At 52.4% G+C, this 19,300-nt stretch overlaps 2 protein-coding genes across 2 annotated transcripts; one reads left to right on the top strand and one right to left on the bottom strand.

Moving 5' to 3' along the window:
• The first annotated feature begins 713 nt into the window (after positions 1-713).
• Positions 714-6,796, top strand: SLC2A6 (solute carrier family 2 member 6). Its single transcript, XM_069873673.1, has 11 exons — positions 714-865; positions 1,123-1,285; positions 1,877-2,039; positions 2,132-2,338; positions 3,096-3,195; positions 4,293-4,504; positions 4,665-4,817; positions 5,170-5,278; positions 5,514-5,687; positions 5,884-6,029; positions 6,115-6,796. The coding sequence occupies exons 2-11, from the start codon at positions 1,185-1,187 to the stop codon at positions 6,280-6,282; spliced, it is 1,533 nt and encodes a 510-aa protein (XP_069729774.1). The 5' UTR covers positions 714-865; positions 1,123-1,184; the 3' UTR covers positions 6,283-6,796.
• A 4,001-nt stretch (positions 6,797-10,797) lies between these two features.
• On the bottom strand, positions 10,798-19,013 carry CACFD1 (calcium channel flower domain containing 1). Its single transcript, XM_069873689.1, has 5 exons — positions 18,745-19,013; positions 14,102-14,174; positions 13,516-13,641; positions 12,647-12,754; positions 10,798-12,187 (listed from the first exon to the last, which is right to left on the bottom strand). The coding sequence occupies exons 1-5, from the start codon at positions 18,866-18,868 to the stop codon at positions 12,094-12,096; spliced, it is 525 nt and encodes a 174-aa protein (XP_069729790.1). The 5' UTR covers positions 18,869-19,013; the 3' UTR covers positions 10,798-12,093.
• Between the last annotated feature and the right edge of the window lie 287 nt (positions 19,014-19,300).

The raw sequence follows: 19,300 nt of genomic DNA, 5'->3' as shown, positions 1-19,300 counted from the left end.
TGTTGTGATGTCCCTGCTCGGACCAAAGCAGCACTGGAAATTTTTTGGATGAGCTGGCCTGCTACTCCAACATCCCCTCACTCTATGACCTTTCTTCCTACCAAGAAATCACAGCCCCGAGTGCCTGAGTCAGCTGTAAATCCCCAGCATCGATCAAATGCTAAATGAGGCACTTGGTGGCTGCAGAAGGGGAACCAGATTGCACGGAGGGAAGGGCATAGCAGTTCCTGGCTGACACCAAAGCATCACTGGAGCTCCCACACAGGCTTGAGGGTATGGACACCATCCAGGTGGTCCCAAAAGCAGCAAGGACTAAAGTGAATGATGGAAATCAGAGGAGCACTACAGTTGCTCAGGGAAAGACATCTTTTGCTAATTAAATCCAAGTGCAAAGCCAGCAGGCATGTTCCTCCCCTTTCCTACAAGGTGAGTTTTGGACCCAGGACCTGCAGTGTCCCCAGTACAACATTGCAGTACAACATCTGTGAGGTTGGGGGGCTCAGGGCAAGAGGGTAAAGGCACCCATGGGTAACCCCAGCACCCCAGCAGCTGCACCCAATGCAGCAGAGATGACACCTCTCCCTTTCCCACGCTCGTGAGTGCTCTTCATCCCCCTCACCTGCTCCCTGTGCCCCCTCTGTGTTCACCTTCCTCTTGTTTCCTTTCCTTCCTCTTTCTCAGCTCTGGTCTATGCTGAAAACCCTTCTCCAGAGCAGCTGTGGAGGCTCACACAGCTGCAACTTACCCTTGTAAACAGAAGCAGCGTTTGGCCAGTCTAGCTGGTATCAGTTCTTCAAAGAGAGAGATGTGGCCTTAGCAAAGGGACATTTCTGCTGGTGGAAACAATTCTGCAAGGACCATCCCTGTAAGTGCTGCTACAGTGATGGGTTTTGGTGTTGCTGGGGTCTGTCCTGCCCCAGGGAGGGATGAGGGCTCCGTGGGCGCAGGGTGAAGGCTAAAGGTTTTCCTGGGGCTCCTTGCCTGCTGGTTTTCTGACCCCGGAGTCTCCTCCCCAGAAGCTGGCTGTGTGGGAACCCATGAGTCACAGATTTCTGTGATTAGGTAACGCTGGGCAACCTCTCCCCTTTCGCTTTCATCTGCTTCTTCCTCCCTGTCCCCAAGACAGCCCTAAGCATCCGGACCCGAGCGAAGCAGCCCCCACGCTGCCACATGCACCAGCTGCCATGGAGCCCAGTGCCCGAGAGCCCCTTGTGAGGAAGATGAGCTCCTCGTATCGGACCTTCCCCCAGAGCGCTGGCAAGAGGCTCGATAAGGAGTATCTACAGTAAGAGCCAGGCTGGGGATGGATGTGGGGTGGGCTGAGCCCCCCAGTCCCGAGGGCACTGGGCTGGGGGGAGCTGGTGGAAGAGTTGCTTCATGTTGTTGTCATTCCTAAGTTGCCTTGAGATGGGGTCTCATCCTGCCCAGGGTGGGTGAGGTGCTGGATGAGTCCACCTGGGAGAGCTGCGGGTGCGCGTGCTTTCGGGCATCTGATTCTGGTGGGATGCAGGTCTTGATAAAAACACCCTCCCTGCTCTGTTGGGGCAAACCGGCTGGGTCCGTGGTGCTCCCTGGCTCCAGCTTCTGCTTTTCTTGGTTTGTTGAACCTGTTGAAACCACCCAGCATGGAGAAAAAGATCAGCAGTGCTCGGGGAGTGAGTTCTTGCCCCCTGACGCAAGGCAGGACTGGCTGCTGCTCTGCTTGGAGAAAACCCACTAGCCTGGGGCTGTGCAGGGCCATTCCCTGGGGAAAAACCTCTGTGGGTGCCACAAGAGCCTTGGCAAAGGCTGGGAGAAGCTGCAAGATAGAGTCCGAGTTTCTGCTAGGTACAATAAGAGCACCCAACACACTCTTCACGCTTCATCCCTCCCTCAGGAGCCTCCACAACAAGTGGCTCTATCTGGCTGCATTTGCTGCTGTCCTGGGGAACTTCAGTTTTGGCTTTGCCCTGGTTTACCCCTCACCTGTCATCCCTGCCCTGGAGGCTCACCCCGACGCGGCACTGAGGCTGGACCAGCACACAGCATCCTGGTTTGGGGTAAGGAGTAAGTTGTCCCCACCAGCGGCTGAGGGACAGAGCCAGTGGGTGTGTGGGGTGTATCCAAAGTTCTTCTCCCTGTCTCCCCGCAGTCGGTGTTCACACTGGGAGCAGCAGCAGGAGGGCTGACCACCATGCTCCTCAATGACCGCCTGGGCCGCAAGCTGAGCATCATGTTCTCAGCACTGCCTTCTGCCGTGGGATACGCTCTGATGGCCAGCGCCCAGGGGATCGGGATGCTGCTGCTGGGCCGCGTGCTGACGGGCTTTGCCGGTGGCATCACCTCCGCCTCCATCCCGGTAACGTGCCAGGAGAGGGAGTTTGCTAGGGATGTGCACAGTGGGAGGTGTCACAGTGTTGTAACTGAGTCTGGGCATCCCATCGCTTTTTGGGGGCATCGGCTGTTCACGCTGAGAGTCTGGGGATGGGGTGGATGCACTGGGTTAGTGGCCCTGGCATAGCCAGCTCAAGCTGCCCCATGGTACTGGATTCTTTTGCCTGCAGAAAAGGGAAAGCAGGTCTTTGATCCCTGCCCTGTTCCTCCCAGCAGTTATTTCCTCCAGCATTTACCAAACACCAACCTCCTGTTGCACACAGAGAGGAAGGGAAGAATTGAGTAACCCCGGGGCACATCCTTCCAGTCACGGGAGTCTGAGCATGCCCCGGAGCATTTCACCCATGCTCAAGTGTGGGAGGGAAGCAGCGGTGCCAGCAACACTGTCCTCTCCATCTGCAGGGACCAGCTCAGGCAGGTTTCCATCCTGAAAGGACAGTTTCCCACCACTTTGGGTTTCCCCTGCCTGTGGTGGATGACAAGAGTACAGGTTTTGGGGGTGACAGCTGTATATTGGAACTGGAACAGGCTGCCCAGTGAAGGGGTTGAGTCACCTTCCCTGGAGGGGTTTAAGGGACGGGTGGACGAGGTGCTGAGGAACACGATTTAGTGTTTGATGGGAATGGTTGGACTCGATGATCCGGTAGGTCTCTTCCAACCTGGTGATTCTATGATTCTGTATTGCAGCTGTATATTGTTAAGCGTATGTTGTCCTCCTCCAGGTCTACATTTCGGAAATCTCCCACCCTGGGGTCAGAGGCATGCTGGGCGCTTGTCCTCAGATCATGGCAGTGCTGGGCTCGCTCATCCTGTATGCGCTGGGCAAGTATTTCAGTGTTTGGAGGGCAGGGTGCCCTTGGCAAGGCCTTAAGGAGGGGAAGTTTATTTTAAACAACTTTCTCAGCAAGCTGATGGATTCCTTCCCCTCACAACCACCACCACGGGTGTGCAAACGGGGTCTGGGCAGGATTACCTGTGCATAGCCCATACGTGTGTGTGCATGCTTAGAGGGATAAATCCATGACCCTCACAGACACAGATTCTGCTGAGTTTCATCAGCACTGAATTGGAGCCTGTAGAATCACAGAATCACCAGGTTGGAAGAGACCCACCGGATCATCGAGTCCAACCATTCCTATCAAACACTAAATCATGTTCCTCAGCACCTCATCCACCCGTCCCTTAAACCCCTCCAGGGAAGGTGACTCAACCCCCTCCCTGGGCAGCCTCTGCCAGTGCCCAATGACCCTTTCTGTGAAAATTTTTTTCCTAATGCCCAGCCTAAACCTCCCCTGGTGCAGCTTGAGGCCATTCCCTCTCATCCTGTCCCCTGTCACTTGGGAGAAGAGCCCAGCTCCCTCCTCTCCACAACCTCCTTTCAGGGAGTTGGAGAGAGCAATGAGGTCTCCCCTCAGCCTCCTCTTCTCCAGGCTAAACACCCCCAGCTCTCTCAGCCGTTCCTCATAAGGCCTGTTCTCCAGCCCCTTCACCAGCTTCATTGGTCTTCTCTGGACTCGCTCCAGAGCCTCAACATCCTTCTTGTGGTGAGGGGCCCACAACTGAACACTCCATGGGCATCTGGATATTAGGAAAAGGCTTTTCATCCAAAGGGTGGTGGAGCACTGGAACAGCTCCTCAGGGAAGCAGTCACAGCACCAAGCCTGACAATATTCCAGAAGCATTTGGATGTCACCCTCACACACACGGTGTGAATGTTGGAGTTGTCCTACAGGGACAGGAGTTGGACTCTGTGATCCTTGTGGGTCCCTCCTAACTCGGGTCATTCTGTGGTTCTGTGTTCTCCTGCCAGCGTGTGCCCTGGTTGCTGCAGGATCTTGCTAGATCTTCTAAGATTTGAAGGAGCTTGCTAGAATTTCCCCACAGCCAGGACTCCTCTCCTAACCACGCTGCTCTGGCAGGACTGGTCCTGGACTGGCGCTGGTTGGCCGTCGCAGGGGAGGTGCCTGTGCTTGTGATGATCATCCTGCTCTGCTTCATGCCCAACTCGCCTCGGTTCCTGCTCTCCCAGGGGAAGGAGGGGGAGGCCCTGAGGTCACTGTGCTGGCTGCGGGGCAAGGACACTGACTACACCCGGGAGTACGAGCAGATCAAGGACAGCGTGAGGAAGCAGGTGAGGAGAGGATAAGGCACACCTCCAGCATGGTGGGGGAGAGGGAATGTGAAAGCTCCACAACCCAGCCTCCTCTGTGCAACTCCTGAGCCATCTTCTGGGTGCTGTGATGGTGCCCAGAGGTGGTAACATCTCAGCTTCCCGGCTTTTTCTCCTCCAGAGCCAGCGGGTTTCCTGTGCTGAGATCAAGGACCCTTTCATTTACAAGCCCATCCTGATCGCGGTGGGGATGAGGTTCCTGCAGCAGCTTTCTGGTGTCACCTGTGTCCTCGTCTACCTGCAGTCAATATTCAAGAAAACATCTGTCATCCTGGTGAGTGCTGGGGTCTGGCCTGTGCTCGGATTGCCTTTCTTCAGGGACGGCTGCCCAATGCTCCAAGTCCCCTGGGCAGCCTTAAAGACTTTGAAACCTTTTTTAGAGCACTGGGTTGGCAGTAATTGCCAATCACCTGCCCTTCAAAAAGCTGTGTGAGGCTGGGGAGCAGGACTAGCCCCACTGCCTCCCCACTCCCCTCCTCTGAACTTCAGTTTCTTCTTCCTTGGTCTCTTACTATAAGGAGACAGCTTTGACAAAGTCAACAGCCAGAGTCAAGGCAGCATATGTAGGAATCTGCCTTTTCCCTGCCTCTCCCATCTTAGCTTCCCCACTGCTTTTGCTGTTGCAGGAACCACAGTACGATGCAGCTCTTGTTGGCTTGGTACGTCTGTTCTCGGTGGCGATCGCTGCTGTGTCAATGGATAAAGCTGGGAGGAAGATTCTTCTTTTTGTATCAGGTTTGTCCCTCTCTCACTGTTGCATAAGGGAAGCTCTTACTTAAAATTTTCCAGGAGGTCTGCAAACATGCAGGAATGGAAACTTCAGCCATGAAGGACTTGAGCAAGGAGAGGGAGTCTCTTTCCTTTGGTGGTGGCTCAGCTTCTGAGCAGAGTTGTCCCCAGGAGCTTGTCCCTTGCAACCAAGAGGATCACTAACCCGTTGTTCCCACTGTGCTATTACATCTCTCCACAGCTGGTGTCATGTTGGCCTCCAACCTGACCATGGGGCTCTATATCCACTTCGCGCCAGCTTCTCAGAACAGCACCATTGCCAACAAGACCTTGGTGAGCTCTGCCAACCTTCCTGCAGAGCCAACAAACTACATCACCCTCATCCCCCTCCTGGCAACCATGTTCTTCATAATGGGTAGGTGCAGGGCGATACGGAGCAAGGAGATTTGGGTTTGGAGTTGGAAGGCAGGCACGTGTCCCCCGAGAAAGTTGGCATCTGAAGTTCCTTTGAGGACTCGCAGAGTATGAATAGGGGAAATGATTGATTCAGGAGTAGGGTGGGATTGTATAAGGCTCTTCTACAGCCTCACCTCACCCCTCCTCTTCTGCAGGTTATGCCATGGGCTGGGGCCCTATCACCTGGTTGCTGATGTCGGAGATCCTCCCTCTCAAAGCCCGCGGGGTGGCCTCAGGCCTCTGTGTTGTCATGAGCTGGCTGACAGCCTTCACCCTCACTCAGTTCTTCCTCCGGGTTGTGGTGGGTATCGCCCCAGGAGGCCATATGACAGTCCTTCCTCAGACTCAGACTGCACCAGCTCATGTCTTTCTGTCCCATTTTTCAGGAAGCCTTCGGCCTCGAGGTGCCCTTCCTATTCTTCGCCATCATTTGTGCTGGGAACATCTTATTCACGAGCTGCTGTGTTCCAGAAACCAAAGGCAGATCCCTGGAACAGATTGAGGGCTTCTTCAGAACTGGTCGGAGGTCGTTCATGAGGTCGTTTATGAGATAGAAGCTGCCAGCTGCATGGGGCCACCAGTCCACAAGCTCAAGGGCAAGAAAGAAAGCGGTTGTGGTGCTGGAGGTGGAGGCTGGAGCTCTCTGTGAAGGCAATGGGAGAGGAACAGGCAGCAGTGATCATCTTGCTTTGGATGTAGAGTTGCCAACTGGAATTTTACCTTCTCTTCCTGTCATTCACCACTACCCGTTGCTCTCTGTGCAACGTGCCAACCTGAGGTATGGGACCAGGTGATCAGAGCCAGGCTGGAGATAGAGATGTCCTGGAAAACAGAACATGTGGCTGTGGACAAGGTACCACACACGTCCTTCTCTCACCAGCCACCAAACCAGCCTGAGAGCCCCAGGGTTTGGCTGGGACAGAGTTAAACACTGTAGCCATTCTGGTAAAAGTCAATCATGTAGCTGCAAGAATAAAACAGTTTTGCCTCTGACTGCAAGACATTTCCTTGATTTGCAGAGAAGGGAGCTACAGGTGGGTAGGATGGGAGAGGGAGACCAGGACGGTGACAAGGGGACCACAGCAGCCTGCAGATTCCCAGATGTCTCATGTAATTAAGGCCTTTGAAAGAGTCAGAGCCAGATATTTTGTACAAAAAGCTGCCACATTTTATTGCTCTAGAAACACACGTTACGCTAGAAGCCTAATGAACAAAACCAAATACTGTTCACAAAGCTAATCCAGGACACAACAAGGAAACAGGAACAGACAAACATTCAGCTGTAGTGCAAGTGATTCATTGCAGGAAAGACACAGGAGGTACTGACAATACTTTGTACTGGGGCAGGTCCTTCCCACCCCAGGGTTTTACTCATCCACAAAAGAGGAAGATGGATGCGCCTCCAGCACAGCTCTGTGTGGAGCCTCCTCCTCCATCACTTTGAGATTTCAACTGCATAGTTAGTAGCAAACTGCTCTTATTACCCTTTTCCTGTGCGTCCTGCAGATTAAGGACTTCTTCAACTGTTTTTCAGAGCCTGACCCTAGGTAAGACACCACTGCAGGACGTGGTTATGGCTGTGAAGAACAAATGGCCTGACTGAGCATCACATCCAACCTAGCTTCTCCCAAATAGACAGAAAAACAGAGGCTGAGCTGGGAGATGATTCAGCCCAAGCCTTTGTCCAACATCCTGAAATGCACTTGGTGCCCAAGGGCTGGTGAAGATGCTTGTCTCCTCCAGTTCTTGGAACATTTAGCCTGCTATGACAAGGAAGCATGGGGTAACACAGCATATTAGACCAAGATCTCAAGATCTAAACTTCTGTTTAGATCCCCTGCAGCAGGAGGTGAGAGGAATCACCTAAGAAAAGATGTGCTTTATCAGAAGATTAATTGAAAGCAGCCTGGGACCAAGGAAGAGAGATGGGCCAAAATCAAAACTACAGAGAATATTCAGTATTAGACCTAACCTTTGCAGCTGAGACCCATTTCCAGAAAGATTTTTAGTCCTGGCTGGATTATGACTGTTTTTAAGCATAGCCTGATTATGAGAGGTCTCAAGAGCCTCTGGTTTCTACTGACTTTCTAAAGATCAGGATCTCTGGCAGCCTTGTGCTAGAGTGTTCTCTTTCTCACATGGCTATGGACCAGGTTCCGATATCTTCACTTCAGTGAAACCCTTCCCTGAAGACAGTGGATATATTTTCCTGAGGAAAAAAATGACAAAGATGAATTGAGCTTCCCTGGACTCAGCATAAGGAGAAAATGCCTGAATATGAAATGAGATTGGACTTTTCAGGTCCTGTGACAACCTCATTAGAGAAGTATTTTCTGAGTGACCTCCAGTCTTCCATGTAGAAAGTCTGAGGGTTTTTGCTACAACGCTTAGAGTCTGAGAAATCACAGTGGCTCTTTCTAGAGGTAGAATGGTCTTTTTATTCACTGCACACACAGAGACTCAATCGGTGTTACAAAATCAGCTCCTGGCAGCAGAAAGTGAGCTTCTGCTCTTTGCTTCACACCCAATGGACAGCAGCCCCCAGGGACAGTGGAGCTACACGCACAAGTGCGGTCAGGTTCATGACTTTATGGGAAGGGAAGAGTTGCACACGGTATGAACAAAAGAAGTGGTTAATGGTGTAATGGTCTGATGTTAAGGGCACATATCCTGCCAGTACCCAGATGTCTTTCCATACTTGTCAACAACTCACTGTCATCAATACATCACCCACTCTTGAGTTCTCGCCTAACAAAACTTCCGTCCCATCATCTCCCAAGACCCGACAAGCAGAACCTGTTCCAAAGAGACCCTATGGACTGACCAACCTGGGTGCCGTGCGCAGGCATTGGGTTGAGCCTGTAAAATCTCTAGAGCAGGGCTTTTAGCTTAATTCACCCTTACACAGCTCCAAGCACCCTGCTGACACCTCTAAACACAATAAACAACCATCATGCACTGTGAACAGGCATATTAACTACTGTGATGCTACTACTCTAAAGGTCCTTTCTAGCTCCACAAAAACAGTCTTTTGCCCACACAGAGGTGAGACCATCCACTAACTGTCACTCTGACTCATGAAAGCCCTGCGTGTGTGCTTCGTCTGCAATGATGGCAGCACCTGGCTTGGTCTCAGCCACATCTCAGGTAGCCAAAACTCCTAAGAGCTCCCACTCCAGATGCGCATCTGGAGGAGTCAGCAGTCTTGGAGCATGGATCTGAGACCCTTCCGACCGCAGCAGGCACACAGACACTGAACAGACCCGGTGTCTTTAAGCAACGTGGCCAAAAGCTCCAGCTCAGCGGTTCTAGAAGAGACCCCGAGTCCTATTTTCAACAAAATAAGAGAGCTCGGAGCCGAGCTTTGCATCCTGCTAACAGTGGCAGAGCCGATGCAGATGGTTTGCTTGCTTTGGCCCTAGCGCCAGACCCAACTGCCACAAAACACAGCATGATGGTGCTGCTGGCATCCAAGGGACTTCTGCAATAGGTGTCAAGGGAGCAGTGCAAGTCTGTCCATGCCAACGAGCCTCTGGGCGACCTGCACCAGCCCCAGGGACTGTCCTAATGCCACAGATGAGCAGCAATCAAGAGAAGCCAGCGAGGGTCCTACCAGTTCTGTGGTTGGTCACCGTGGGCACAGATCAGCATCAGGAGTTACTCTATTGCCTCTGCTTTGCCTTTCACTTCCTTGCACTAAACCTACTGTGGCACTACTCACAGAGCAAAGCAGTCACTACCAAAGACATGCTCATAGCTACGTGCATCACTCTGCAACATTCCTCTACTAAACACTAAACTCCCCAAACCCCCCTGAAATCAAAACAGATGCCCTGTCTGCTAGGACTCTGCACCTGAACCATCCCGGAATGGAACTGCACGGGGTCAACACTTGCTCAGAGAGCTGTTGTCTCTGAATTCTCCCACTGGCTGCAGAGTATTTGTCCCCCACCATCCCACAACCACCAGCAGCCTGACCCACGGAGGAGGCTGCGCTCCCTGCACACACACAAGGAAGGTCGATGTCCCATGAATTGCATGTAGCAACAGGGACCTGTCCAGAGTTGGGGGCTCCAGACAACATGGCCTTTGTTGAAACAAGCTGCATCTGGGCTGGCAGTGCCTGATCTGTGTCCCAGACAAGCTGGGGTCAGAGCAAGCGTGGTTCGGGAACCCCAGGGGAAAGGGGCTTAGCACAACGTGGCTACCCAGCATCCAGCTGCAAATAAACACAAGCTGTGGTCCTGACTGGTGTAAATCCTCACACCTCCCTGAACTCCAATGATGAAACAACACCTACTATTAGCTGGCAGCTTAGCCCCCTGATCTCCAGGGACTGCTCTGCCCCTGCTGCAGCGCACACGTTACATCCATACCCAGCCACCCCCTCCAGCAGCGGCTCCATCCCAGGCTCTGCCAGGGATGTTCTGGTGTCATTGAGGTGTTTTATAGATATTTTCCAACATGACACCGCTCAGAAGCCACAGAGCAGCTGGCTTGACAGCCCCTTTTCTGACAGGCAGCACTCCAGCAGCGTTTCTCAGACCAGAGCAAAACCTCTCTGGTACCACAATGATCCCAATGGGACCACAAGGGTTGGTGGCAGCAGGAGCTGCCACTGCTCACCATAACTGCTACCTGCCTTGGCTGCCGAGTGAGTACAAACCTCTAAACCAGTAGTTAAAGCCTGATTTTCCACCCTTTTCTCTCCCAGAAGAGAGGGGGAAACAAATTTTGCCAAGCCGGTGGCCCAGAAGAAGAGAAAAGGGTAAAAGGACAACACGCTTTCCAAAGTCTGGGAAATACTCTGAAGGCTGAAACAGGATGTTACAGCATCCCAGTTCCAGCATCCCAGGCTCTCCCTGCATTCAGAGATCCTCCCAGTGAAATGAGGCAGTCCTTCGAAGGACAGGAAACACGAGCACTCCTTTCTCCTACATCCAGAGAAAATGAACCCCATTAAAATACTTAAATAACTAGAAATAAATTATTCCCCTTTTTCCTAATCAAAATTAAAAAAAAAACAGTCATGTAAAATCAAATAAATTAAACCCCTCAGAAGAAACCATGGTAAGAAGGTATAAGGGGGGATCGGGACTTTGTGAGCAGTTTTGTTCTGCATGATACAAAGCAAACAGAAAATATGATGCGAGAACCACTGATGGAGCCTAGAGTGAAGAAACAAGGCACCCCAGCTCCACACACTGAAATGGTGCAGACTCCTCCGTATTTGCAGAGGAAGGATATACCACCTTCCCGTATAAAATCAGCCCAGAATTGATGCAAAAAGAACACGAGCTCCAAGAGAAAGACTGTACCAGACAGAAGCAAAGAACAGGTCCCGTGCGTGGAGGGGTAGGAGCAGGAGCGGATGCAGGGAGTGAGGGATGACAGAGCAGAGTCCAGGGCTCACGAGAGGAGGATGCTCTTGCACATCAGTGGCCCTTACAGCAGCGAAAAATCCCACTTGGCTCAAACTACAGTACCTTTTTTCAGCTGAGGTAAAGCAAACCTTTTTTCCCCTTCTCCTCCAGTAGAAGAGTGAAGCCTAAGAAAAGTACCATTATTAAGACAAAGTAATTCTTATAATTCAAGTAAATTGCACTGTCGGCTTGCAGCTGGATCCAGAGGAAGGGAGGGCTGTGGTTTGTAGGTACTGGGATCTGCCCCAGCACCTCTGGCAGGTCTTCTGCAGAGATGCTGATTGTCTTTATGTGGTTTTTTTGCTGGAAATCCTTTCCCATGCAGCCACACCTCTGGTGTCTGACCTTGCTGGACCCATATTAAAATATATTGAATGGAAGAAGACAAAGCTTAAACATCATCAAGTATCACAAACCCCTGGGTGAGTGTTTTACACCCAGAAAGGACCACAGCATTACTGAAAACCTGTGATGTACCCATGGCAGGTTGCCCCTAGAATTGAGGCCAGCAGGTCCTGACTCCCACGAGACCTGCGCTTGCAAGGAGCTGGCATCTCAGCTCTGTTCCTCCTCACCCCATCCAGGGAGCAGTTCGCAAACGAGGACTGCATCCTTGACTCCTCATCAGGTGTCACTCCAAAGAAAGGCGACCTGGTAAAGCAGCACCTCTGCAGCAAAGAGAAATAATTACAAAATAGAAGGACTAGGAGTTGTTTGGTTCAGGGCTGATGAGGAGAGAGGGACCAACACGCTGAGGTCTGGCTGCTGGTGTGGGAAGAGGGCACAGCCTGCCCCAGCCCCTGAGATTTCCAGTTGCTGCAGTGTCCAGGGAAATTGTGGTGTAAGAGAGAGGTGTGCGGGCAGAGGGAAGGGCAGAGTGGATTTCCACGTCTTCACCATCTCAGTGTCCAGGAGAGGTTACCCCAGGTAACCTCAGGTGCTTCAGAGAGCCTGTCCCTCCAGGGACCCCGTGAGCTTCTCTTCATCCATTTGCTTCTGCTGCTGGTGGATCCGAGCATAGGAAATGGCATCTCCCCTGCAGAGAGAAGGGACAGCGTGGGGACTTGACCTCCAAGTGCTCACCATGGTGGGGACGGCAGCTGGCAGAGAAGTTTCCCAACCAGGGCCTGGGCCTCTCTGTACTGAGGGATGCCAGGAATTAAATGAGACTTTCTGGCTCTTTCCAACACCGACAAAGCCACTCATCACCTCCAGAGCTGGTCCTGTCCATCCAGCAGCTGCAGAATGAGGGTTGGGACCCACAGGGCAACCTAGGCTGAGCTCCCAAGCCAAAGCTCAGAGCCCCAGCAGACTCTAGGACCTCCCCTCCCAGGGCTTTGAGATGATGGCAAGGAGATGTTCTCCAGCAGCATTTACACCCAAAATCATGGTTAGTACAAGAGGAAAGCACAGCCTTAGGGAGGTAGGTAGGTTTGAGGGATGGAGGTCCACCTTCCCCTTCCCTCCCCTCCACAAGCAGGTGGATCTCTCTTACTTTTTGCCGAGCGCCGACAGGCCATAAAGCACTCCAGTGGCGAACGCAATGGCATTTCCAAAGAGCGTGGTCAGTGTCAGGCTGAGCATGATTGGGAAAACAGCCATCCTGGAAGACAGAGGCAGCCTTCATAGAATCACAGAATCACCAGGTTGGAAGAGACCCACCAGATCATCGAGTCCAACCATTCCTATCAAACACTAAATCGTGTTCCTCAGCACCTCATCCACCCGTCCCTTAAACCCCTCCAGGGAAGGTGACTCAACCCTCTCCCTGGGCAGCCTCTGCCAGTACCCAATGACCCTTTCTGTGAAAATTTTTTTCCTAATGTCCAGCCTGAACCTCCCCTGGTGCAGCTTGAGGCCATTCCCTCTCATCCTGTCCCCTGTCACTTGAGAGAAGAGCCCAGCTCCCTCCTCTCCACAACCTCCTCTCAGGTAGTTGTAGAGAGCAGTGAGGTCTCCCCTCAGCCTCCTCTTCTCCAGGCTAAACACCCCCAGCTCTCTCAGCCGTTCCTCATCAGGCCTGTTCTCCAGCCCCCTCACCAGCTTCATTGCTCTTCTCTGGACTCGCTCCAGAGCCTCAACATCCTCCTTGTGGTGAGAGGCCCAGAACTGACCCCAGGATTCGAGGAGCAGTCTCACCAGTGCCGAGTACAGAGGGAGAAGAACCTCCCTGGCCCTGCTGGCCATGCTGTGTCTGATCCAAGCCAAGATGCCATTGGCCTTCTTGGCCACCTGGGCACACAAAGCCAAGCTCTGCTCCCCACAGAATGTGGGGATGCTCACCCATCACAGGGTGTCCACATGCATCCCAATACAGCTCAGGGATGGCTTCACACCCTCAACACACCCCAAGAGCATCCTTACCCGCAGTAGAAAGCAGCTTTTTGCCAGGACCGCAGCCTGTCCGCCCTTGCAGAGACGGCGTTCGCGAACTCGATAAACTGGCAGCAGAATGGGGCTTCGCACAGGAACAGGACAAAGGCATTGAGCCTCCAGATAGAGCAAACAAGTTAATCTTACTGACGTGGCCCAGAGAAAGAGTCAGCAATGCCCCCTCGGCACCCCGGAGAACAGCCACTCCCATGCCCGAAGGCAGAAGGGAACGGTGGGATTGGACCCCACTCTGTTCTCTCCCCTCTTCTTGATAATTCCCAAACCCTGGTGCCCCGGACTTATTTTAGATAAGAGTATCCCAGTATTTGCCTAAAAAGGGGTGGAAAAGAGGAGCAGGGAAACAAAAAGAAAGGATACAAATAGAATAAAACCGGCACCTCAATCTGCTCGACAGAGCAAGATCTAGCAATTCACAGACCAGCACCCTCCTGCCCGCAGAGTCCGATGGACTCGCTCACATCCACTGCCCAAGTCAGGAAGTTCTGCCCCTTGCTCAGTGGTGTCTGATTAACTGACCCACCCTCCTGGCAGAAAAGACTAAAGAAACTCTGCTCACATCATCCACACGCCGGCTGCGATGTTCAGGGGGTTGATGGTGATGCAGTTCCAGAGACCAGCGAAGGCGCAGGCTGGAAAGCAAAGAGGCTTTCAGTGATCACAAAATTCAACTCAGTGCACCGATGGGGGCAGCAGGGCCAGAGCCTGGTAGGCAGAGCTGGCTTCTTCTCCCAGCTCTGCCCTGCAACAGGGCCTTGCGGCCACACCAGCATGATTTTCCTTTCCTGTATTTTGGTCTGTTTTGCAGAGCAGGGGCTGCCCAGAAGAGCCCTTGTCTTGGCACCTCTAGGTACTGCAGAGCAGCCTGTACAGAGCAGCACAGGAGGATGAGTGAAAAGGTCTGACAGCCCCAAGAGGAGCCTAGGATGCAAGGGAGAGGGTTTCTTCACAGCTCCTGATTTTCTTGACAAACCTGATCCAGTGGAAGGTGTCCCTGGTTGGAACTGGATGGGCTTTAAGGTCCCTTCTGGCCCAAACCATTCTATGATATCTCCTCCTGTCAGGTATCCTTTCCAAATGCTCCATGTCTCAGTGTGACAGCTGCACAACAGACCATTTGCCTTTACGTGGAGCCACGCATATGGCACCCTGGATTTTTCTTGCTAAGGAATTACTGCTTTGTCCCAGGATGAACGAAGAGGCCCCAGCAGGCACCCATCAGCACAAAGAATGTTCAGCAAAAACGTAGAATCACGGAATCACCAGGTTGGAAAAGACCCAGTGGATCATCGAGTCCAACCATTCCCATCAATCACTAACCCATGTCCCTCAGCACCTCGTCCACCCCTCCCTTAAACCCCTCCAGGGAAGGTGGCTCAACCCCCTCCCTGGGCAGCCTCTGGCAGTGCCCAATGACCCTTTCCGTGAAAAATTTTGGTCTCCGCTAATACAAATGGAAGTGAATGTCAGATAAAGCAGAGCCCAAAATAGCCCCAGCACTCCTGACTCTGTAATGCAAGAAGAGAAACCCGGCAGCAATGCCCAAGCTGAGGCTGCATGCGCCTCCTTCCTGCCTCATTAAACTTTCAGAGCATTCCCAGCACTTGATACGGCCCTTTCCCTCCATCGATACGGAGCTGCTGCTGTTCACCTGGGAACCTGAGCCCAGCCAGGGAGGACAGTGAGACACGGGCAAAGTCCACAATGGGCATCACCACCCTGCAAAACTCCAGCCAGATGCAGTCTTGGGGATGTTTAGCAGCACAATGAAGATCAGCAGGGTCTGCTCTGAGAAAGAGACCAGCCTGGGTTTGGGTATCTGAGATATCTGCTCGTGCTTTGCTAGGGAGATCCCTGCGAGCAGTCCTGACCTTCAGAAGCCTGGCACATTTGCCAGGTTTCTTTTAAGCAGTCACTGCTGAATCCTCAAAGCTCCCTTAAAAATAGTTATGCCATCACCCAGGAAAGCACAGGTCTGAAAATCATGTTAAGTGACTTTCAGGCACTTAAAAATTAGCAGAACAGCAAAAAAATCAGCTGCATTTCAACTGTCCCCAAACTGCAGCAGCGCTGGGGCAGAACCCTGCCTTGTTTAACATCGGTGAAGCGGAGCCGTCCAGGAGGTTCTCAGAGCTGCAAAACTGATCTCAACACACAACAAACCTGGGGCAACAGAAAGTTACTTTTTCAGGTGGGTTTTTTGCCTTGCTCTTTCTCTTAATCTAGGCAACCAGGGGTTGTTTCGCCAAGGTTCTGGTTTGGTTTTGTCCTCAAGCATCTCAAAATAACCCTTGGGCACTAAGCATCCCCACAGGAGTCTCAGCTAAGCAACCACCATTGTTGCCAGCAGAATAATGACCCAACAAGCCGGAGCCGAGCAAGCCTCCGCGTCAGCACAAACACCAGCCAGTGGGAAAGGAGGCAAAGGTTTACAATCGCAGGAACACTGCACTCGGTGGCAGTTGCCAACAGCCACAGAGATAACGATTCGGTGACCTTCGGTCTCCTTTGCAGAGCAGCACATCCCACAGCAGCCTGGTCCATCCTTGTCCCACTGGGGCAGGATCAAGCTCCTGCCTCAGCAGCCAAAAGGGGACAAAGCTGTCATCCCAGAGACTTCTTGTTGTAAAACAGAAGCCTCGCAACAGCTTTAAAATGCAGATAATGCTCAGTGGCACGTCAGCTATGGGAGACAGACAGTTCTGCCATTTGTTTAACTGCTGTGCCATCCCGAATCCCTGAGGAAGCACAAATAACTGGGAGCTAAAATGCAGGGGGGAAGAACACCACCCCCCACAAAGGCTCTATTCATTCCAAGCAGCTGGTCACTCTCCTCAACACAAGCCTATTTTTGCTCCTAGAGCATTTTACAAAAGCCAGACTCTCCTTGTCCTTTTACAAACAGGAACACAAGGGAGAGAAGAGACTTGGCCAAGGTCACCGAGCCAGCCTGAGCAAGAGCCAGAAACGGATCCCAAACCTGCTCTTCTTGTTCCTGCTCCGGTCTCTGGACCTTTCTGGATTAAACAATCTGTGGGCTGCAGGTGTTTGTCTACCAGTCTCACCTCCACTAGTGAAGTTTCTTTTCCTTTCTACAGGGAATTTTTCCTTCTGTAAAAAATAATCCAGTGCTGTAGCAGGACCGCATTCCAATTGCTCAAATTCCTTATCTATTTCAGTTCTTTCACAGCAAGCACTGAAAACAGCAGTAGACTCCAGTCTTGCTGGTTTATTAGTCACCCCCTTTCCAAACTCTCTGCCTTTAACAAGGTGATGCTGACCAAGAAGCATCCTGAAGAGGGCCATTACTAGCATGGGGCATTGGAGAGTTGCCTCTCTCCTCAAAATCCCATTTCCCTACTCGTAAGAGGAGTCTGTGTCTCGTTCTGCCTCATTCTCTGTCTGACAAACCTCGTGAAGGGAGACTGCCAGGTCTCCAGAGCAAGCTGTCTGACTCCTCAAATTGTCAGCAATCCTGTTAAGAGCCTGGCTCTTCTTCCAAAATCTTCTTCTCCCAAATACATAAAACTCTCAGCTTTCCTTTAAAAACAAGTCATAAGTTCTCAAAGCAGTGAAGAAAAGGTTGGGGAAATAATCCAAGTATAATTCAGCTGCTTTGAAACATGAAAATAGAGAAAAAAAATATGTCTTTGAACGTTTGTACTGCTTTTGAGCAACTCAGGAGCTGCTCTAGCACGAGGTAGACAACACCACCAATGCAACCCAACACCCATCCACTCCAGCTCTTCACCCTCCACCTGCATCTCCCTCAGCTCTGCACGAGCCAAAGACACATGAAAAGGGTCAAGGATCCAGCGACAGCCCCGGGCCGTGGGAAAGACACCGCTACGCTAAGCCCCAACCTAGGACCTGTGCTGAAGACACATCCCAGCTGGTCTCTTGGCCGCCTGCCGGGACCAGAAGCGCGGGGGCCTCATGCAGAACGTAGAGAAGCCAGTAAGTTTTGCCCCAAAAGAGCAGTCCTACCAAATCTTTTCACACCTCCACGATTTCAGCACCTAAGACGTAAAACAGGGAGTGCAGCATATGTTTTACCAGCCCAGCCAAAAAGGGCTGTAACGAGCCTGCCCGATGATACCACAGTCTACGAGGTCGGCTGCAAAAACACCACAGGCTTGTGCAGTCAAGTCCTGAGGCAAGAGCCAGGCATGGGAAAGGGGGCAGGGAGACAGGGGGATCAGCTGAAACACTACAGCTGAGGGAATAAATCAGGGCTGATTGTACTGGCTGAGAAACACTCTTGTTTTACTAGAAGTCATGGACCTGAGGCAGAAGAAATTCTCCATCCTGTGCTCCGCAGGAGATCAAACTAAGCGGTCATAACAGTCCCTCCTGCTTTTAAGAGCTATTAATCTCCCCACAGAATGTAGCAAAACAGCACTACAGGACAGGCTGATTTCTGGCAAAGTTGCAAAGACTCTTTCCCTGGGAAAATTTTTTTCAGCAGCAGGTAATTCAGAGCCCAGCCAAGTCGCTTTGCTGCACGCCGGCTCCCTTTTTCTGTCTGTCCAAGACTAAACCCTTAAAAACATGCAATGCAAACCAAGTCCATTATTCACCTTCAAAAAGAAAAGAAAAAAAAACCCACACAACCAGGCCCTTTGCAATCAACAAGAGGAGTTACAGAAAACATGCTCTGAGAACAGGGAGAGAAAATCAGTTGTAGGAACATACAAACACCCAGCAGTCAAATAGGATGAATCAAATGCTGTGGCCCCCGTTCAAGCCCTGAACCTGACCCTGCTGAGCACCCTGAGCCTGGCGTTCACTGCAAAATTGTCGTCTGGTTTATCTGCCCACAGCCTTCCCGCAGGACCAGGGGCTCGGCTGCTGCTCCCACCCCTTCCAGCAAGTGTTGAATCCAAGAAGAAACTCGAGGATTTGCAGATCCCCTCCATGACATCCCCTCTCCCGAGTGCCAAAGTACAACAAGTTCGGTGAGCGCAAAGCATCCCCCTCGTGTACAAGCTAAACCCTCCTGATTTCAGGCTGTTCCACGCCTCCTCCCTCGGCCCAAAGTGCAGGAAACTGATGTCTAGTGCGGACACAAACCCATAACCCCAAGTGATGGTTTTGTGGCGTTCCCCCCTGCACAACCGTGACCCTAAGGAGAGGCAGGAGCCCTGACGCGCCCTTCGCATGCACCAGCAGAGCCGAAGGGCAAGGGAAGGGGATACTTACACATGCCCCCGATGACCCCGGCAATCCTGCAGAGCCACCTGTACCACCAGGTCATGCCATCATCGGCGGAGGGAGCCGCTGGCTCAGGGGCTGCTGCTGGGAACTGCTCATCCTGAGAGCTCATCGCACCTTTGCTCCCGCGGGGTCAGGGGGCACAGCACCCCGCTTCCCCGACCTGAGCCCCAGCAGCGCAGGATGCCACCCCCCAGGTGACGCTTTCCCCGTGTCCCCCTCCAGCCAGCCCAGAGGACAACCTCTAAACCCAGCCCTGCTGCATCCCCACGCAGGGCCTGGTCCCCGGCGGCCTCCCCGGGGCTCACAATGGAGATCTGTGCCTGCAGCAGCGATGCCAGCAGCCGCGGGAGCTGCCTCCACGTCGGCCTGCGTATTGCATTGTGGGTCCCCTCCTCCAGCAGGCAGGGCTTTGATGTCACTCTCATGAAAAGGCTGGTGGGCAGAGCCCGTCGTGTACATATTCATAAGCAGCCGCGCAGGAATGCGCTCCCATGCTGGGCTCTGGGATGCACGGGAGCTCCGGGTCCCGTTTCCCCTGGCT

The sequence above is a fragment of the Phaenicophaeus curvirostris genome, chromosome 20 (assembly GCF_032191515.1).
Source record: "Phaenicophaeus curvirostris isolate KB17595 chromosome 20, BPBGC_Pcur_1.0, whole genome shotgun sequence".
NCBI lineage: Eukaryota > Metazoa > Chordata > Aves > Cuculiformes > Cuculidae > Phaenicophaeus > Phaenicophaeus curvirostris.
The sequence above is the reverse complement of the archived record's forward strand: the minus strand, read 5'-3'. Positions and strand labels throughout refer to the sequence as shown.

Coding starts and splice junctions, on each gene's coding strand:
- SLC2A6 (XM_069873673.1), top strand. CDS start 1,185: ATGGAGCCCAGTGCCCGAGAGCCCCTTGTGAGGAAGATGAGCTCCTCG. Junction 4,818..5,169: donor AGAAAACATCTGTCATCCTG/GTGAGTGCTGGG, acceptor TTGCTGTTGCAG/GAACCACAGTACGATGCAGC. Junction 5,279..5,513: donor GATTCTTCTTTTTGTATCAG/GTTTGTCCCTCT, acceptor ATCTCTCCACAG/CTGGTGTCATGTTGGCCTCC.
- CACFD1 (XM_069873689.1), bottom strand. CDS start 18,868: ATGAGCTCTCAGGATGAGCAGTTCCCAGCAGCAGCCCCTGAGCCAGCG. Junction 12,755..13,515: donor AAAGCTGCTTTCTACTGCGG/GTAAGGATGCTC, acceptor TCTGTCTTCCAG/GATGGCTGTTTTCCCAATCA. Junction 12,188..12,646: donor CTGTCGGCGCTCGGCAAAAA/GTAAGAGAGATC, acceptor TTCTCTCTGCAG/GGGAGATGCCATTTCCTATG.